A 19,895-nucleotide genomic window follows, 5' to 3' on the forward strand; every position below is an offset into this window, starting at 1 on the left:
GTAAAAAACTGTGTAACGTTTAAAAGGATGAAGTGTGTAAATTTATGGAAGAACTAAAGTACAGTTGGTCCTCCATATGCAAGGGTTTTGAATCCAACCAACTGAAGATAAAAATTCCATAAAGTTCCAAAAACAAAATAAATTTGCTGCACGACCAGCAATTATTTATATAGCATTTACAACTATTTACCATAGCATTAAACATTGTATTAGGTACTGTAAGAAACCTAAAGATAAATTATATGGGAGGGCACATGTAGGTTACATGCACAGAGTACACAGTGCCTTAAACAGCCTGGAAAGAGTTTGATGGGTCTTTTTTTGCTTTTGGTTGTGCCACATCCATGTCCCCTGAAATGAAGTAGAGTCCTAACCATTGGATCGCCAGGGAATTCCCAGGTGGCAGCAGGTTATACAGAGAAGTCCTAAAATAGAATTTGGCAGGGGACAACATGTAAGGGGCAGAGAAAGAATAATCAGAGGGGATAGAGAGGCGTTTGCCTTAGCAAGGAGTGACACCTGAGACAGAGAAGAAGAGCATTAAGGGGGCCCTAGCACTAACGCCTGTATCATCTCAGTAAATTAAGAATTAAGGTTGTCCGTTGAGTGTGAGATGGATGCTATAAAAGATAAAAGAGGGAATGGAACAAAATATGGGATAGCTACTGCAGGCAACTTGACAGGATGTCAAGATAAAAGAATTAGGTGCAGAAAGGGCCCAGAGGAAAGTGCACAAGAGACAGGAAATTCCTACTAGCCATTACTCCCATCATCATTCAGTCTACCTGGGTAGGAGACAGCAAAGCAGAAGATAGATGGCTGCTGAGTGCTGCGTGTACCAAAATGGTAAAGCCCCAACTCCTAATGTGAGGATACTTGGAAATGGGGGTCTTATAAGGTCCTGAGGATAGAACTCTCAGGAGATTAGTGCTCTAACAAAAACAGGAAGAGGCAACAGAGCACACTTGCATGCTCTCTCTGTTGTGTGAGAATGTAGGGAGAAGGTGGCCATGTGTGTCAGGAAGAAAGCGCTAAGAATCAAGTTAGCTGGCACCTTGATCTTGGACTTCCAGCTTCTATAACTGTGAGACATTTCACCACAGCAGACTTATACAAGTCTGTTCAGGGGCTGAACAGAATTAACCGGACTTAAATAGGGGGCCCAGCCAGCACAGAGGCTGAATTTGTAAAGCTAAATACTGTGTCAAGGAAATAGTCAGTGATGGGCAGGAGGAGCCAAAGCTAACCGGGAGGGGGAAAGACCCCTGTCACCCACATTTTACTGAAGGGAGGCCCGGGCCCACAGGTGCAGAGCTGTCATAGCTGCCCAGCAGTGTTACACAGCACCGGGACCCTAACTCAGGTCTCCTGACTGCCAGTTGCAAGCCTTCTCCAAAACCCTGCTCTCTGCTTCTGGGGTGTTGGACAGCTGCCATGATCTGTATGGAAATTCCCTACACAACAGGAAACTGCTTCAAAGATATTTATTATAATATTTTACAGACTCTAAGTTCACTAATAACCCTGCAGTGAGTGCTGTTTTAACATGACACAGGGCCTGGGACCACACCTCTGGCCAGGCTGAGCACCGGCAGGCACCTGTCTCAGGTGAGGCAGCCTGCCCGCGGGGTTTCCCGGTGCAATGACTCAGGACACTGGAGCATGAAAGGGCAGCATGGAACCCACAGGCCTGTGCTGTGCTGTGGGGGAGCTGCCACCGGGGGTGGCCTCAGATCCGGACTCTGACTTGGGAGCCCCAGAGGCAGGTTAAGACATGGTCAAAGTGCCTGAGAGACCACAATAGGGATGTGTTGGGTTTCCATGATCTGAATGCTTGATTGAGTGCCGCATTTTTCAATCCCACAGCTATGGTGCCAAAAGGCATCAGGAGGTCTGGCCTGGCATTAGGAACTGAAGAAGTGGCCCAACTCTGGGCTACACCTGTGCTGTCCAGGGCCCCGTGGTTTCCAGGTGGCTGTGGTAGTGTTGCAGAGTCCTTTGGCGCTTTCTCGGTGACACCCTGTTCCATGGATGGCACCTTGTATGTTTCAAAGCCCTTTGGATACATCCGTGGGTTTTCTTCCGGGTACTCTAGCTTACAGCCCTTCTTGCTCACCGGCGCTGGTTTAGACCTGTCAGGTTCTTGAGCTGACAACAGGATGGAAACAGAGAATGATGAGACCTGGCCCTGCCCCCAGGACTCCAATGGCAAAGACTGAGATTTCCGAGGCAGCCTGTGTGGCTATGATGCAGAGATCTGATGTACCAGGGTCCCAGGCATAAATAATGTCTTCATGCCAGTAACAAACAGAGGTGAGATATTTGGGATCTAGAGATTGGGACTGAACCACTGCCAGTCGTAAGATTAGTTTCCCCAATTTAAGGCTACAAAACTACTTGGGGTGAGTGACATGCATGAGGATCATGGGACTGGAGCCAGCTGGGCAGGGACAAGACGGGCGGTACTCACCGTCACTGCTGCGCCCATGAGTCCTTGCACCAGGGCCTCTCCGGTGGACTTGACCTAGAAGGAGTCAGAGTTAGGTTCTCTCAGGCCCCCACCACTGCTCAGACGTGAGACAGGGAGGTCTGATCAGTAGGCTTACTAGCCCCAACAGGTAGAATCAAGAGGGCCTGTGTCCTGGAAGAAGAGTCTACAGATAACACAGTAACAAAGGGACCACATGTGGCTCTAAGGGAAGGGCTGGGGTGAGGAAGAACCAGTCAGGCTCCCTGTGAAGGCCCTGGGGACTGTCAACTGAGGCCCAAGGAGAGCAAGAGAACAGACAGGTGACGAGTTTGGCCCAAGAGGACAGAGCGCTTAGTGAGGCGGCTTCCCAGATGCCGAGCCCCGAGCTACCTGCTTGGCAGTGTGGCCCATGTTCATTGCATCGCTGATTCGGTTTTCCAGAAAGCGCCAGGTGTCCTCGAAGTCTGGGGAGGAGTCCTGCATCATCACCAGCTCAGTGGTATTGTAGATGCCAGCCAACACCGCTCGGCGGGTATACCAGTTAAACTGCAAAGAAACCCATCCAGGGGGATAGGTCACCACTGCTGCTGCAGGCTGGGGCAAGTCTGAGTGATTCCTACCCAAAGCCCCTGGCACTCCTGGGCTTCCTCCTAATTTCCCCTTTCCTTCACGGATACACGTGGCCCTCTGGACAATGTGGCTGTTCCCAAACTAGGCTGGGTGTCAGAATCACCTGGGAGATTGAAAATGCAGGCTCCTGGGCCCAACCTCTTAGAGCCCAGAGTCAGCAGGTCCGAAGTTAAGTGCCAGGATCTGGATGTTTATTAAGCATCCCATATGATTTTGCCATCCCATGGACAGAGGAGCCTGGTAGGCTGCAGTCCATGGGGTCGCTAAGAGTCGGACACGACTGAGCGACTTCACTTTCTCTTTTCACTTTCATGTATTGGAGAAGGAAATGGCAACCTACTCCAGTGTTCTTGCCTGGAGAATCCCAGGGACAGGGGGGGTCTCGTGGGCTGCCGTTTCTGGCGTCGCACAGAGTCGGACACAACTGAAGTGACTTAGCAGCAGCAGCATGATTTTGCTACATCTGCTGTTTTGAACCCACCAGTGAAAAGCCCACGTCTCTGGACATCTAGGTATTTCCCTGGTGGCTCAGATAGTAAAGAACCTGCTTGCAGTACAGGCGACCCAGGTTCAATTCTTAGGTTGGGAAGATCCCCTGGAGAAGGGTATGGCTATCCACTTCAGTATTCTTGCCTGGAGAATTCTGTGGACACAAGGAGCCTGGAGGGCTACAGTCCACAGGGTCACAAAGATCTCATATAATTTTCAGGCTTCCCTGGTGGCTCAGATGGTGAACAATCTGCCTGCAATGCAGGAGACCCAGATTTGATTCCTGGTTAGGGAAGATTCCCTGCAGAAAGGAATGGCTATCCACTCCAGTATTCTTGCCTAGAGAATTCCATGGACAGAGGACCCTGGCGGGCTATAGTCCATGGGGTCTAAGTTCCAGGGAGGCTCTGTGATCAGGCAGTTGTGACCAAACCTTGTGTCATCCATCAGTGATGTGAGGGCTTGAGGCAGCATCAGGGACAGACTGGAACACCTGGGAGGAGCTGAGAGTTCAGGTCCTTCAGCAACTTCTGGCTGTGGCTATCCTGGCCAATCACTCTTCAGAGCACCAGCTTGGCTGCTTCCTGTTTTACCTCCCTGATTTCTGGGCTTTCTAATTTCATTTTCCAACCATCTCTGTTGGTGGTATATTCCCGTATGAGGGAAGTTTATTAAAGCACTTTGTTAGAACTGTGGTGGAAGCATCTCTCTGCCTTCCATCCTGGATCCCACCAAGTACCATCGCATATTAATTTCTTTTATGAAGGTGTAGATATATACATGTGTATATACATTTTTAATTTTCTACCAGAAATATGATAGTATTAATAAGTCAGATTCTTTCCGGCTTCCTGTTTAGAGGCTTATTGATCTCTGAGCAAAGCAGGCCAAGATGGGCTGTAGGGAGGGAGTTTCTTTTTAAAGCAACGTCTTAAAAAAAAAAGTCTTAGAGGATGTCTCTACGGGCATCCTTTTTTTAAAAAAAATCAGTCTCATAAAAGACATACATGGAGGAAGTCTGCCACAGAATCTAAATTTTAGGAGACTGAGGGGAAAATGGTTATAAAACGGTAGCCCAGTCAGCCCTCTGATGCCGTGTGTCACACTCTGGGGGGAAGGAACACTGATGTGTGGATATAGCACTGGTCCCTGAATGAAGAGGACCTAGAGGCTACTGTGGCTTGTTGAGGGACCCTCCTCATACGTTAAACTCTCCTTCCTAAGATGGGAATGACTCTGGAGTCCTCCTGAAGGGATGTGTGATCAAAGAAATTTCACAAACTTCTGGAGAAAATGCTTAACCCAGCCGTCCCCACCCCCTGCGGGCCTGAGGAGAGCACTCACGTCAGTGGACTGGTCCCCAGCGTAATGCCACATGTCATCCACCATGCTGGTCAGCAGGTTCAGGCTGGGTGGGATGTTGTGAGGGAGCATGAGGATGCTGAGGGCCTGGGGAGAGACGACACAGGAAGGGGTACTTGCACACCGGTAATGACAGCGCCTCACTGTTCGGTAGAGGTAGTAAGGGGCCCACCCAGCCCTCCTTCTGAGACGCACCATCTCCACCCACAGCTGTGAGCTCCTGGCGTCTAAGGCTCCCTCCCAACTGCGGCTTATGGGAGCCGGGGCAGAGTACCCTCTGCTGCTCAACCAGATCCTCAATCCCTGGCATGTGAACTTGGGAATGCAGACAGCCAGGTCTAGCCTGGTATCTTTGAGTAAGGATGGAGGAAGGCACCCCCATTCTGTAACATGGAGGAAGAGGCAGGGATAGGAGGGGAGTCTGGGGGAGGTTTCTAAGCCCCGATCCTAGGCCATCCCGGAGCGCAGCAGCATTCCTGCCCTTGATGCCCTGCCGTAGCTCATGATAAACTCCTTCCAGTTTTTTTTTTCTCTAACTCAAACTGATTTCTGTTACCTGAGACCTCAAAATCCTTTCATATAAGCAGTGGCACAACCCAGAGATGCCTCCATTAGCAGGTATCAACACTGGACAGTCCGAGGGTTGTCACTTTACCAACTCTGAAACCCACTGGCTGTGGCCTTGAGAGACGTCCCCGATTGGCTGGAAAGTTATCTTGAAATAGCCCAGGAGGAAACACGCTTAATAAGAAGGCAACCAGAGCCTACTTCATGCACTTGTGTGGCTTTAAATGCAAGGTGGAATGAGTAAGTCCACAAAATTGAGCAAGCGAGCATGGGCAGGGGGTGGGCCTTGACTCTGGGCTGAACTCTCTCACACCTGGCGCACAGCTGAAATTAAATGCCCAACCATCTCCCAGCTGGGCAGCGGACACCAGTTGATCTGTGGGTTCTCTCAGTTCTGATATATATTGACTTTCTTAACCGAAAATGGCCCACATTGTGACACACTTTGAAAAGAGGAGGAAAAATGGAGCTTTAGAAAAGTTGGGGAAAGCCCTTGGAATGAACACTCCAATTCTCTAAGTGTCACACTGACAAACTGAAAAGAAGCCCCACTCCCCTGAGATCTAGAATGCGAAAGGGCTGTTAATGATGATGGTCAGTAAAATCTTCTGACTTTTCTCATCTCCTTCATGGAGCCCTCCTCACCAAAAACCCAGTGACATACTCGGGCCACTAGCAGCCCACCAGGACGTGATCTAGGACCAGGCCGCTCACATCTCCAGGAACTGAGACACAGGCGGCTCAGAAGGCCCTCTCTTTGGCTCTCAATCTGACACCTACTGTACCAGTGCACCTCGCACCCCTGGGTCTGCGGAGACCAGCAAGCTAACTTCTGAACATTGTGCCAGACCTTCCGCGTGAAGGTGCTAAGAATCATAAACATGAACACACTGTCACCCTGGGGCCTGGATGTGGGTGGACCATGTACCCGGGGCCAATGCTGAATGTACGGGATCAACATTCTCAGTCTGGTTTCCACGGCATCCCTCAAGAACTTGTCTGTTTTCTTCTTCCTGGAAGAGAGAAAAGAAAACAGAGTGTCTCTGGGTCGAAGGCAGGGGCTCAGTGCTACCCTGTCTACTCGGTTCTAGCACGGAGGGGTCCACCAGCTAGAACAAGACAGGCAGCTACATTTCTGTCCCATTGGAGCAGCTGGGGTGCTCAGCGCTACCCTGCAGGCTCTGCTTGGACTGGCCTCCTCGGGACAGCTGGTGGGGTCCAAGTCCTCCCATCCTTAGCTGCTACCCCGAGCAATGATGCTGGGGGACTTACTCTGCCTGGCCCAGCTGTACCAGCTTCTGCTCCTCCTCCAGGACATGGGTGAGCCGAGCATTGCACTGGGTCACGAAATGCAGGATCAGCTCACTGCCGTCATCCCCAAACATGCTGGCGGCTGCACTGGAAAGACCCAGGGACTACAGAGGGGGAGGGGGAAAACAGGGAAGTGGCGGGCAGGTGCAGTGGTCACTGGCTGCCTGTTCATCACTAGCACCTCTTCTCCTGGCACCAGAAGCTTGGCTTTCAGTGCGACACCTCCACTCCTCATTCTCGGTCCATGTGATCTGGGAGAAGCTGAGCACTCGTCCCTCCACACTCCATCAGGCCCCCGGGTGTGATGCAAAGTAGGGGATCCAGGCCGGCACGTGTGGAGTTCACAGCGCCTAGTTCTGGGACATGCACGTGACCAAATCTAGTCCTATGAGGCTGCCTCTGGAATTCCGCTAGTACCGACAGGGAAGAGGGACTCTCTCTCCTCTGGGGTTGCTGACTCTCTCAACTCATGGGAAGCCCCTGCTGAGAATGAAGCTCACGGAGGGGAAAGCAAAGCAGATACACCATGGAGACAGCTCCCAGCAGCACAAGATAAGAACGCTGAGCCAGAGCCACTTTCAGACTTTTCTGTTATTAAATGAGCTGAAACACTCTGTCTTGCTTGAGCCAGTTCAGAGTTGAGTTCTAACACTTGTAACCTAGAATTTTAACTGTTGTGAAAAGGGCCTTGGAAAAAGCACTGTCTTTCTAGCTCACTTAACCTAAATCTCTTGGAAAGTAGGTCTCTCAGTTATTAAAAAAAAAAAAAAAAACCCACAAACTTTTCTCACTGAGTTGTCAAGGAGTTATTTAACAAAGCCACAGAGGCCTCTTACTACTCCTGTTAAACAACAGTCACTGAGAAGCTACAGTCGGAAGAACCCTGATGACAGCAGGGACGGAGGACAGAAAGAAACAAAAAGACTTAAAAAATCCCCACCGTTGGGAGTCGGGAAGGAATTCTCTTCTGGCGGAAGTACCCAGCCTTTTTGGGCTTCCTTGGTGGCACAATGGTAAAGAATCTGCCTGCCAGTGCAGGAGAACAGGATGAGAGCTACTCTCTGTAGGTGCTACCTTGAGGATACCTTAATGTTCTCTTTATCCTTTCGGCTACCTGGTTACCAATGTCACATCTAGTTAACAATGCTTCGTGTTAAATTCTCTCTATTCGAGTGATTTCTTCTGATTGACGCACTCCCTGAAAGACCAACTCCGCTTCTCAGAATCTGTCCTGAAGAAACCAACCAGAAATGTACTTAATTATGTCATACACATAGGTTTATAATACTAAAAAAAAATCAGAAACAACCCAAATGTTTATCAATTGAGTTCAAGTAAATACAACAGGTATTATGCAGCCGTATGAACAGAGATATGCAGAGTGGGGCGAAAAAAAGCCAGGTAACCATAGAATAATCAGTTGACTCAGATTTTCCCAAACAATCCTGTTACATTTCTGTTCTCTACAGGTGCTACATCTTTCTCTAATGATTCTCTCAAACCTTCCCTGCCACCTCCAAATCTTTGTCTCTTACCACTTTTTCCTAACTTCAGGTTCATGAGACAACCATGCCTACTTCAGAGAAAACAGAAGCGATTCCCTGGGAACCCAGAAGATTCTTGTAAAACGAAATCTGCAGCTGTCTTCTCCAGCTTTGCCTCTAATACATCGAAGGCCAGTCTTCCCACCTGTTTTCTGGACTTCATAAGTCTTGCCTTCAAGGAGCCTCACATTTGTAGTTTTGCCATTTCTCCTGTATCTTTACCATCACCGTGTTTCTGCATCATCCGGCTCCAACTTCATCCCACTTCCCCTCTCGTACACTAGCTCGTACACTAGCTCGTACACCAGCTCGTACACCAGCTCCCCTCTACCCGTCCCTGCCACACGCCTCTCCATTTCCTTACCCTCCACTCACTCCTCAACCCACCCCGTTACTGCTGACCTGTACTCCCCTCCGATGGCTGCTACTGCAGTCACCGATGTCTAGTAGCTCCGCCCACATGTTGCTGCTTGGCCTCCAGAGCAGGCTCTTCCACCTCAGTCTCCTTTGCCACCCCACCCTGCTTCACCCACCCTTCAATGTCAGTGGTCCCCGAGAACCTAGACTCCTCTCTCTTTTCACATGACACTCCTGGCACACTCACACTCGTGCCACCCGAGGCAATCTCACTCACGTCCCTGGTTTAACGATCACATACATATACTCTAGTCCAGGCAGCTCCTCCAGTTTCAGGCCTGTATGCTCGAGGTTTCCCAATGGCTGACCCAAAGATCCCTCAGACACAACAAAGCTCAGGACTGTACCCATGATCCGTCCCCAAACTTGGACCTCTTCAGGGGCCCTAATCTTAGAAAATGGCACCGCCACGTACCCACACATGCAAACTGACAGGCAACTCTGTCACTCCCTCCTATGTCATTCTACCACCCGTCTCCATGTTTACTGCACTGTTCTAGGTCAGAAAGCCCTCCTCTCTCCTGCATGACTGGCAGCAGGCCCCAGTGACTCGCTCTGCCTCTAATACTTCTTTCATCCAGCAGCCAAAATGATGGTTTCTGAAATGTCAAATTTAATCCCATATCTTCTGTATCTCCAGGTGGGGCTAGTGGAAAATAATCCACCTGCCAATGCGGGAGATGCAGGTTTGATCTGGGTGCTGGGAAGAGCCCCTGGAGCAGGAAATGGCAACCCACTCCAGAATTCTTGCCTAGAAAATTCCAGGGACAGAAAAGCCTGGTGGCTACAGTGTATGGGGTCGCAAAGAGTCGAACACGACTGAGCACATATCTCCAATTATTCTTAGGACAAAAGACATTGTAACTCTTCAACTCGACCTTTGGATCTTGTCTGATTTGGCCTCAACTGACCCTTCCCCAGCCTCACTCAGCTCAGATCTCTTCCATCACACTACTTATGATCTGCCTTTAAAACCTAACTCTCAAGATTCAAATGCATGGTATATTCTTTTTATATTAAAAAATAATCTAAAAATAAAGCCATTTCTACTCCACAGAGGAAAAACAAGCAAAACCAGAATATCTGATAGCGTGAGGGGTTCCAGGACTCTGAGCTGGGCTGGAAGAAAGTGTGAGGCCCTCTTCTCTGGCCGGTATGCCTCCCTCCTGGCTGACCCGGTCAGGCCGCCCTGCCCACACCCATACACACCTGGGCTCCTTCTGCAATGGCCTCTGCCGTCCACCCGTGGGTGGGCACAAACTCCAGGGCTGCTGTCAGGATGCGGTGCTGCAGCTGCTCCTCACTCTCATAGTCCTCCTCCTCCTCCCCGCCCTGGTCGGTGTACCTGAGACAGACAGGGGGAGAGTTCTCACTCCTCCTCTCACCGCCTCCTGCCGAGCGATGCAAAATGTGCCTGGCCAGAAACCACAGGCGCTGTGCTTCCTCTCAGCGTGTGTCGGGAGGACATTTACTTACCTGTCAGTATCAGTGTGTGAACGCCGACAGAGCAAAAATCACATCATCCTTCACCTCCCAGAGAGTCACCGAGAGAAAGGAACCAGTGAGCAAGGAGGTCACGCGATAGGAAGGGACACGCTCTCGCAGCACCCTGGATATCCCAGTCTATAGCCTCATGGCACCGTTTCTTTATCTAGATTTGCACCAAACTGTAATCCATGAGGACAGGGACAATGGTGACATTACTCACAGGGCCTGGCACAAAGAAGACCCTCTGAACTGAAATGAAAAGGACATTCACTGCGAAACCGGAAAACTGACTGGGAACTCTCATTTCAGAGCCGGAGGAGCTTCTCAGGGGCAGGATTAAGTAGACAGAACGTATCTAATGGAGACGGAAATTATTATCTCCTTTCTGCCAGGCAATTTGGCCCCACAGGTGTGAACAAAATTCATAAGGTGCGTAACCTTTGACTCCGTGCTCCCACTGCTGATAAAATCACACACTTGATCATATCATTTTTCGTGATGTGAATGAAATCTAAATATCCATCAATAAAAGGTCAAATAAATTTTGGTACTGCCATTTGTTGTAATATTATACAATAATTAAAATCATACAATCTGTGAAAAGACATTAAAGATGTCCTGCTGAGTGAAAAATCAGGCTCTGGAACAACAGGTATAGTATACAGTGTAATTAATCATTTATAATATACATAGGGCTATATATGAAACTTCCTTAGAGAAACATCTAAAAGGATAATCACAAAAACGTTAGCAGAGTTATTCCTTGGTTTGTGATTTCTGGTAATTTTTTTGTTTTATTTTTGTGAACGTCTTTGTATTGTTCAGAACATTTTAGAATGTATAGGCACCATTTTCATAAAATAAACAAATAAGTTCTTTCCAAAGATAGTTTTGAAAATGATGAAAGGTGTGAAGAGGGTGGAGAGCAGAAAGAAAGGAGAAGCACAGATTCACCCAGGCACTTAAAGTGGACAAAATGGGTGGGCAGGTGTTCTGATGCCTACCTGGGGGGTGAACGCAGAGCCTCTGGATTGGGTTCCTCTGCGCCCTGCGCCTCAGACTGTTGCTGAGAAGAAGAGGGCGGGGGTTGACTCTTCTGCTGATCCAAAGACCTTAGCTGCATAGCTGAAGCACGGAAGGCACGTGGGGCCAGGGCTGGTCGGCAGCGGGGCACTGAAACAGAAACTGAGCTGATCAGTCAAGGACACTCTTGACTCAAAAGCAGACCCTTTGAGACCCAGAGTGGTAGGAGGGATGGAAGAAAAGCAGAGGAAAGCCAGAACCAAGTGCTGGATCCTAGACACAAATCTTAGGTAAACTGGGAACCTTCTGACATGGGTTCCCATGTGGTGGCAAAAGTATAAACCAGGAGAACACCTGTCTTCTAGGCATGTTTCCATCATTTGTTAGGTTAATGGACAAAGAGCATGACTTTAAAATATGCAAATTAAGAGAAATAATCTCTATTTACTCAATGAGAATGCTGTGAGGCTCAAACAAAAAATGAAAGGGACTTAAAAATGTTACATATATATCATAGCAAGAGCACTGGACTAGAAATTAGGTCTGAGTACCGACTCCCTAGTGTTTATTGGGTGTCTGTTTTCTCATCTGCAATACTGCAACAGCCCCATTTACTTCAGGCAAGGGCTTTTAAAAGGTACAGTAGTGTGTTCACTAAGGAAAGGCTAATACTACGGTTTTCTTTCCCAGCATTTATACAAAAAAATTCAAACACACAGACAAGTGGAAAGAACTGTGGCATGAATGCTTGTATATCCACTACCTAAGTTCTACACGGCTATCCATTACACTCTTCCTACATAAATCTACTTGATGCATTTGTCACAAACTTCAGTATTCTTTATTTCTAAACATTTCAGCACACACATCCTTAACTAGAGTTAAAATTTTTACTTTTCTTTTATTGACGTGACGTATGTATTCACCTGTTTAAAATTTTTCACTCTAGTCTTGCCTGTCCGAGAATTTCATCTATATAGAATCCCACTGTAGGTTCTGTATAAGACTTTTTTCCCCCAGAATATCTTTTAGATTGATTCATATTTTTGTGTAGATCAGTAGGTTGTTACTTTTTTACTGCTCAGTAGTATTCCATTAAGAAGCACTATTCCGTTGGGCTGTTTCAGTGTTGGCTATTATAAATAAACGTGTTATGAACGTACTTGTTCAAATCTTGTTGCGGACATATGCCTTCATTTCTGTTGGGTAAATATCTAGGAGATTTTCTGGTCACAGGCATTATTTGTACTTCTACTGAATATAGGTTGGAGTTATGTATAAAACAGCACTCATTAAAGAAAAAAAAATCTATGGACCAACTCAGAAAACAATGATTTTTAAAAGAAACACAGCATGCGACAGGTGAAAATATCAATTGTTTTAGTATATGCACAGAAAAAAATGGAGCAAATATTCATAAAACTTTGAAAAGGGTCTGGGAGATCCCAAAGCAATATTGCAGAACCACTGCAGTCCAGATTTCAGGTGGACTACAGGAGATACAAAAGAACATTATTTCATCAGTTATATACTTATATATGTTAATACATAATTTACTTATGGGAGGTGACATTTGTTTTCCATTTATGGTAGTGATATAAAGGTCAATATTTTTATAAAATCAGACATATAAACAAAACTACTGACTATATGGAGACAAAGGTGATACGTAGATACTGAAGAATTACTGAAGTGGTGGGGAAATGACTGCCTTAGGAAAAAGTATTAATAGACGAGGGGCTCTCTATGGCTGTTTCCTGTGATCAGGGCCCAGGGATTTGAGATCAGAGTCAAGAGACTTGGGCAAGTGTGCCAGTCTGTAACAGACGAGCTGTGTCATCTTGGGCGCCCACAGCCCTCTCTCAGGCTCCGTCAACTCCGTGAAATGGGAATGACAGGCCCTTCCCTGATGCTCTTGCTCCTCACAGGTCGAGAACGTGGTCAGAAGCCAGCCAGGCGACCACTTCAAGCCCGGGTCGCCGGCGCGAGCCGTTATGCCCTTCACCTCACCTTGCCCTCGAGCCGCCCCGAGGCTTCTTCAGCCCCTCACCCAGACCAGGTCGGCTCCCCCCACCCCACCCCTTCCCTCCCCTCTCCCGGGCTCGGCCGCCCCCTCACCGGGCAGGCACCGCAGCTGAAGGAGCCTCCAGCCCGCCCGGCGTAGGACGCCAGAAAACGCCACCGTCGCCGCCATCTTGGAAGTGGGCACGCCGCCTACGGCGATGCAATGGCAGCGCTGAGTGGCCACTTCTGCCCGCCCCAGCGCAGCGGGAGTTTCCTCCTCTCGCGAGAGGCGCGAGGTGTGGAGCCGGCGGATGCAGAGAAGCTGGGAGCGAGCTCAGGGCGGCAGGTGAGCGCTCTTCTGGTGGTCCGTGAGCTCGATCGTCCCCAACAGTCCCCTCCCGACCCATTCTCTCCTCTACATCGGCTCCTTTCCCATTTCCAGCCCCGTCCTTCGGCGGAAACGTGGCCGTGGCCACCTCCCTGAGGACCACAGCTGGGTTTCGCCCGGAGGAAGCCGGTGTGAGGGGCCGGGCTGGCCCTGTCTCCCCCGCGGCCCCTGGAGTGGTGGCTTCGGCCCTTTCCGGGCTGCCTTATCTCCCGCGCAGCCGGACCCAGCCTGAGGCCCGGGGGACAGCGCTCAGCTGGGGACCGGGAGATCGGAGTCTGAGACCCACTTCTAGTAGCAAGCTGTTACGACCTTGAGTCTACATCCCTCTTGGCAAACATCGGAGAAGCTGAAGTTTCCGTCTTGGAGGGGTCTCTGGAGCCCCAGGTTGTAAATTTGAACCTGTGTCTTCCCTGAACCTCCAAGGTGTTGAGTTGGTATAATTGAGTATTCCCAAACTTGCCAGGTTGGAAAAGCCATCAGGAAACTTGTTAGTAAGTTGGATGCGGAGATCTTTCTCCTGGAGAATCGATTCAATACCTCAGAATGTACCCCTGGAATCTTATTTTAGCGTGCCTCCGGGTGATTTCGATGATCTGCAAATTTGGGAAAGGCTGGTGGCCTTTATTCTTACATTGAGTGCCAAGCTCTGCATGACTCAGGGAGGTCATGGACTAGTCACTGAACAGAAATGTAAATACGGAGTGCCTTACTGGGAAATTAATCAACAAGGAAGGCTTCATAATAGTCGGAAGAAGTAAATTATTTTGGGGATTAGAGATAACGGAGGGCAGGAGCTAAACATGCCATTCTGTAAATTTTGTGCAGTTAGACCCTTTTCTCTTTTGCATCTTTGCAACTTTAATCTTTTCAGTTAGCTTATCAACTCTAGACTTTGCAATTACCTCTTCTCCCCTGTGTGAGTGTGGGGGAAGCCTCCCCTTAAGCCAGAACTACTCCCCAGGTGTTAAAATTTCAGATCCATATTTCTAGATTTTGGTAAAGCTCTACTGATCTCCCCATGAGGTTTTGTTTTCTGAGTTCTGTCCACTCATCTTCGAGTGAATATCTCTTGTAGAAAGTCTAGCATTTGCTTGGAGAAAAAGTTGTCCATTTCTTTTCCTTTGAGTTTACTACTTCCTTACAGGTTATCACCTTTTTTTCTGTGTGTGTGTGTGTTTCAGTTTATTTGAATTAAAAATTTCCTGATAACTGTCAGTATTCTCAGAATTTTTTTTTATACACTTGACTTGAAAGGGTTTGATCCTTGGTTTGAACTGAAATCCAAACTTAAATCTTTTTTTTTTAATTCTTTCCCCCCCACCCCCTTCATCCTTAAAGGAATCCAAATGCTTCAAGATTTGATGTTTACAGGTGTCTTAAAAATAAACAAGTGAATCTCCAGAAGTTGTTCTCAGATAAATCCATTGACGTGACAATGACTTCTACTCTACCATTTTAATGAAACTGGGCCTCTGAGTCACACTTCCAAGTATGTTGACTTAGGTGCCAGACATTTTTTCCCCTATATCTTTTTAGAAAAAACATTGACAACAACATAAAACTCTGATGATGAATAACATCACACTTTCGCTTTTAGATGTTTAAAAGAACACTGTGTCCCATTTTATTCAGAAAATGCTGACTGCAAATGGTGGTTGTGTCTTGTTTTTTGAGGGTTAATGTTTAATAAATGTATTTTATGAGCTCCCTGTTGCCATAGAAGATTAGTTTCAGGGGATATGGAACACAGAGCACTTTCCAGTCTTCTAATTTATGGACAATCCCACTGGAGTACTGTATAAGATGTCATAAAGTGTGGCTCTCATATTGTGTAATTTTAACAATGAAAAAGCAGCTTCACATCTCTCCTTGGGGAGTCCTCCCAGCTGGCAAGGCTGAAGAGGAACAAGATTTTATAGGACTGTTTGAAGCAAAGGCAAATAAACTGGCCCCAGAGAAGTGGAGGCTCAGAGTTCTCTGAGAACATTATTTTATTGAGCTTTATGTGCCAGGCCCTGCTGAGTGCTTTGCATATTTTTATATTATTTACTTCTTGCCACCGCCTTGCAAAATATAAGATCATTATCCCTACTTTATTAATGAGAAAAGAGAGAGGCTAATCACAGATCCATGGTTATGTAGCCAATGAATAGAAGATCTAGTGCTAGATAGAATCCCAGTCCATTTCTTTTTTTTTTTTTTTTCCCCCGCTCCCTCCCAGTCCATTTCTGTTGGAAACCTGTGCTCTGTAAAACTCTGCCTCCATTAAGTTTGCTGAAAAGGTCTAGAGATCTGGCCTTTTGTGTTTCTCCTGCTAATGAGTAGCCTTTGGCCCCTCAGTTCTTGCATGAGGGTTTTTCTGTGAGTACAGTGCAAGGTTGGTATAGTGGGAAGGGATCTTTTTCCATGGCCCCCAGGGAGAACTTGTTTCAACATCATTCTAGAAACAGGTCGTTTATTTCTTATACCTTCATGCCCAGCAGTTCATATTCCTATCTTGTAGTCGGTTCTTAAATGTGAGACCCCAAGTTGTTCACTTGAAAGACTTGCAAGGGTTCTTCCTCAACATCATGTTACAGTTGAGAGCTTAAAGTTTCAGTTCTTGATTGTGTGCTTTTTAGGGATTAAAAAACCACAATTTAGTGAATAAGGAGTCCTGTTTGTCTGATAGCACTTGGCATTCTTTTACTGTGCCTTGAAGGCAGGTTAGGATAATAAAGGTATTCCACAAGGAAGGAATCACATAAAAGGCACGATGGAGTGAAAAATGCCAGGATTTTCCATTGAACAAGGGGAGGTAGGAGATACAGGTAGAGCGTCTGGAGATTACAGAGCACCTGGATCCAGAGGACTGAGGAGATTTGACTTTGCTCTAGAAAATAAAAGCCTTAGTAACTCCTTTAGAAGATGAACGACAAAATCAAAAGTCCTATTTTGATTTTGTATCATATTTAAGGATGCCTGGCTAACCTTAGCATGTTTTAATAGGCTGAAAGGCAAATCATTTGAAGGGAACATTTTGAAAGAAGGAAGAGTGTATGTGCCTGGCTTAAGCTCAGTCCCGGAATGTTTGTGGTGACATAATTGTTACTGGGTTAGCCACCTCTCAGAAGACAGAAGTGTTCCGCTTAAGACTGATGCACGCATGACCTGTCTCCTACAGCTTCTGTCTTCGTGTCATCTGGTAGAGCTATCTGCAGGCAGGGACTCAGTGTCATTAATGTTTAAGAAAGAAAAAGGGAACTAAGTAGCCTGCTATCTTGCTGACCTGAGTGCATCGTGAGGACATTGTATACTTGTCCGAGTATCAAGTGAAAGAGAAAGTTGACTCTGGTGGGAGGAAATTTCCATAGGTTGAAAGCATGGGTTTTACAGTCATACACACTGGGATTCAAATCCCAGCCCTTTCTTTATCCACACAACACTTACCAGTTACGTGACCTGGGCAAAGTCAACAGCTTGTGTCCTGACTAAAATGGGAGTATTACCTAGTTTAAGGTTATACTTGGGTTCAGTTGAGATAATGTATATTAAATGCTTTGAAGAGTTTGGCTAATTTTAATTGTTAAAGAAAGACATGGTAGATACCATTGGTCACTGCAGAGTCAGTGGAATTGAATTTTCCTATCTTGATGAATGGAGAAATATCATTATTCAATTTGCTAAATTTACATATGTTGTCTCTTTTTAAAAACATCTCAGCTTGTGGTTAGGATATGGCAGCCAACTTATTTGCTTCCCTTGCTGAGTCATACTTATGCTTAATTAATGTCCTGTGTGTTTTATATTCTGTTCAAGCTGAGTTTTCATATCAAAGAGAGAATAATCGTTGTGCCTTCAACCTCCGTACTTGACTCCCCAGTCACGATTCTCACCAAGAAAGCCACCTGCCATGTTTGGGAATGTTGGGGTTATGAAACCTTGGATAATGGGTTTGTTTGATCACACTCTGCTATCTACAGGGAGATTTTCTAATGGAAGGTCAAAATTAGGTGTAATTCTAATCATTCCATGTTTGTCTCTGCTCAGTCTTGACTCTTTTTTGGCCCATAGCTTTTAGGTCCACAGCACTGCAGGAATGGCAGATTTTGGGATCTCGGCTGGCCAGTTTGTGGCAGTGATCTGGGATAAGTCATCCCCGGTGGAGGCTCTGAAAGATCTGGTGGATAAGCTTCAAGCCTTAACTGGCGATGAGGGCCGAGTGTCTGTGGAAAATATCAACCAGCTGCTGCAGTGTAAGTACCTGCCCAGGTTGTCTTTCAGGGCAGTTATGAGGGGGGTGCTGCTTTCCTGTCGTTCCTTGATGGCTGGGTTTTTGTTTCAGGTGGCACATGATAGTGGTTGTTTCAGTTGAGATATAGTGGACTTAGATAGAGTTGATGATCTGTGTAAGTAGGTTCTTCTTTCTTATTACTTTGTGCTTAGCTGCTTAGTCGTGTCCAACTCTTTGTGACCCTTTGGCCTGTAGCCTGCAAGGCTCCTCTGTCCATGGAATTCTGCAGGCAAGAATACTGGAGTGGGTTGCCATTTCCTTGATATTTGCCATTTCCAAGATCTCCAGGGGATCTTCCCGACCCAGGGATTGAACCCACGGCTCCTGCGTTGCAGGCAGGTTCTTTACTCATTGAACCTGTTCCACATCTTTTTTTTTTAAAGCTTGTTTTTCATCCACCTCTTTTTTTACTTTTTCCCCTGAGCATGTAAAAGAAGAAGAAGTTAGTAAGACTGAGGGAGAGCAAGCGTCCTTGCCCCACTTGCTAGTAACAGTGGTATAATAGACTTTGCAGAACAGGTAGGTGTTTATTTTACGGGGCCACGCGTGTAGCTTTTGTGGGGGCTTGGTCGATGGCTTCTGGGGCCCAGGTGACCACTAAGTAGAGTCTTCCTTCTTTTCAGCTGCCCACAAAGAATCTAGCTTTGACATTGTTTTGTCGGGTATAATTCCTGGAAGCACCACTCTGCACAGTGCTGAGATTTTGGCTGAGATGGCCCGGATTCTTCGGCCTGGTGGATGTCTTTTTCTGAAGGAACTGGTAGAGACAGCTGTAGGTAAGGAGATCTTCACTTAAAAGACTAGATCTTCACTTGAAAGACCTACTTAAACCCTATGATTTAACAGGGTTGAATCTTAGGTATGTTTGCTGCATCTCTCTGAGTAGCAAATATTTGGAGATCAATATTCCTATATTAAACCTTATCCTTAGGGATAAGTTATTGTAAAACTCTGAACCACACATCTGAATAAATTGTGATCTTTGACCTGTTAGTTGTAAAATAGAAGGAAACTGCTCATCTGAAAATGGCTGGATCCTTCAACAGGTGAATGGTTTAACTGGTACATCCACACAATGGAAAACTACGCAGTGGTGAGAAAGGAACAAACGCTTGCCACATGCAGCAGTTTGGATGAGTTTCAGGGGAATCATGCCGAGTGAAGGAAATCCAGTCTCCAAAGCTTACATGCTGTATGATTCCATTCACAGAACATTCTTGAAATAACAAAGTTATAGTGACAGGGAACAGGGTGGCCATTGTCAGCGGTTAGGATCAGGAGGGAAGGGTGTTCATGAGGCTATAAAGGGGGTAGTGTGAGGGTTCCTTGTGGTGATGAAGACTATACACACACACATGTATGTAAAACTGGTGAAATCCAGATAAGCTCTGTGGACTATATTATTACATGTGACAGGTTCCTAGCCTTCATACTATGTAATAATTGTATAAGATATTACCATGGGGAGGTGAGGGGAAGGGTCCTCCGAACCTCCCTGAACTTTTTTTTAATTTACTATACATCTATAGTATTTCAAACTCAAAAATTAAATATAGTCCAAGAGTGATGAGGTAAGTATTGATTCATGTGAAACTAAAGATAGAATCAAAGAAATAAAAACCTTTTTTAATTTTTTTTGCTTAGTGGTAAAGCTGTCAGAGTCATTCTAGAGTTTTAGCATTTTAGACTTTCTATCAAAATGTGATGCATTATTTCATCAAATATGATAATAGAAATGAAAGTACTTTGAAACATATAGAGATGTTTATGTGGAAACACAGACTTGTGATGTTAGGAGCAGATATAGCCTTCTTTGCCAGGAGGTAAACCCTGAGTGGCTAAACACAGCGTCTTACCAGAACCATACAAAGATACTTGTATACAGTTTCTAATCCTCTTTCTCAGTCATTATCCAGCAGCCTCTGTAAG

General features: G+C 46.5%; 2 protein-coding genes across 3 annotated transcripts in view; one reads left to right on the plus strand and one right to left on the minus strand.

Annotated features, from left to right (window-relative positions):
• Positions 1-1,468: 1,468 nt before the first annotated feature.
• On the minus strand, positions 1,469-13,540 carry COQ9 (coenzyme Q9). The gene is made up of 9 exons (XM_010861890.1): positions 13,420-13,540; positions 11,283-11,451; positions 10,000-10,135; positions 6,791-6,933; positions 6,447-6,531; positions 4,934-5,038; positions 2,861-3,016; positions 2,471-2,524; positions 1,469-2,148 (listed from the first exon to the last, which is right to left on the minus strand). Exons 1-9 carry the CDS (start codon positions 13,493-13,495, stop codon positions 2,113-2,115), a joined length of 960 nt encoding a protein of 319 aa, XP_010860192.1. The 5' UTR covers positions 13,496-13,540; the 3' UTR covers positions 1,469-2,112.
• The window catches only part of CIAPIN1 (cytokine induced apoptosis inhibitor 1), a 13,408-nt gene continuing 6,987 nt past the window's right edge, over positions 13,475-19,895 (plus strand). The window contains exons 1-3 of one of the 2 annotated variants that reach the window (XM_010861888.1): positions 13,475-13,651; positions 17,747-17,928; positions 18,590-18,742. In XM_010861888.1, coding sequence (XP_010860190.1) covers positions 17,772-17,928; positions 18,590-18,742 — 310 coding nt within the window. In that variant the 5' untranslated portion in view covers positions 13,475-13,651; positions 17,747-17,771. The remainder of the gene's footprint in view (positions 13,652-17,746; positions 17,929-18,589; positions 18,743-19,895) is intronic. The other variant, XM_010861889.1, reaches the window with a different exon arrangement.

Source organism: Bison bison, unplaced genomic scaffold, assembly GCF_000754665.1.
Source record: "Bison bison bison isolate TAMUID 2011002044 unplaced genomic scaffold, Bison_UMD1.0 scf7180017864473, whole genome shotgun sequence".
Classification (NCBI taxonomy): domain Eukaryota; kingdom Metazoa; phylum Chordata; class Mammalia; order Artiodactyla; family Bovidae; genus Bison; species Bison bison.

Excerpts from the sequence above, each read along its gene's own strand:
- COQ9 (XM_010861890.1), bottom strand. The coding sequence starts at position 13,495 with ATGGCGGCGACGGTGGCGTTTTCTGGCGTCCTACGCCGGGCGGGCTGG. Across the intron at positions 10,136-11,282 it reads GCTCTGCGTTCACCCCCCAG|GTACACCGACCAGGGCGGGG; the intron begins GTAGGCATCAGA and ends TGTCTGTCTCAG. Across the intron at positions 2,149-2,470 it reads TCATGGGCGCAGCAGTGACG|CTCAAGAACCTGACAGGTCT; the intron begins GTGAGTACCGCC and ends TCCTGTTGTCAG.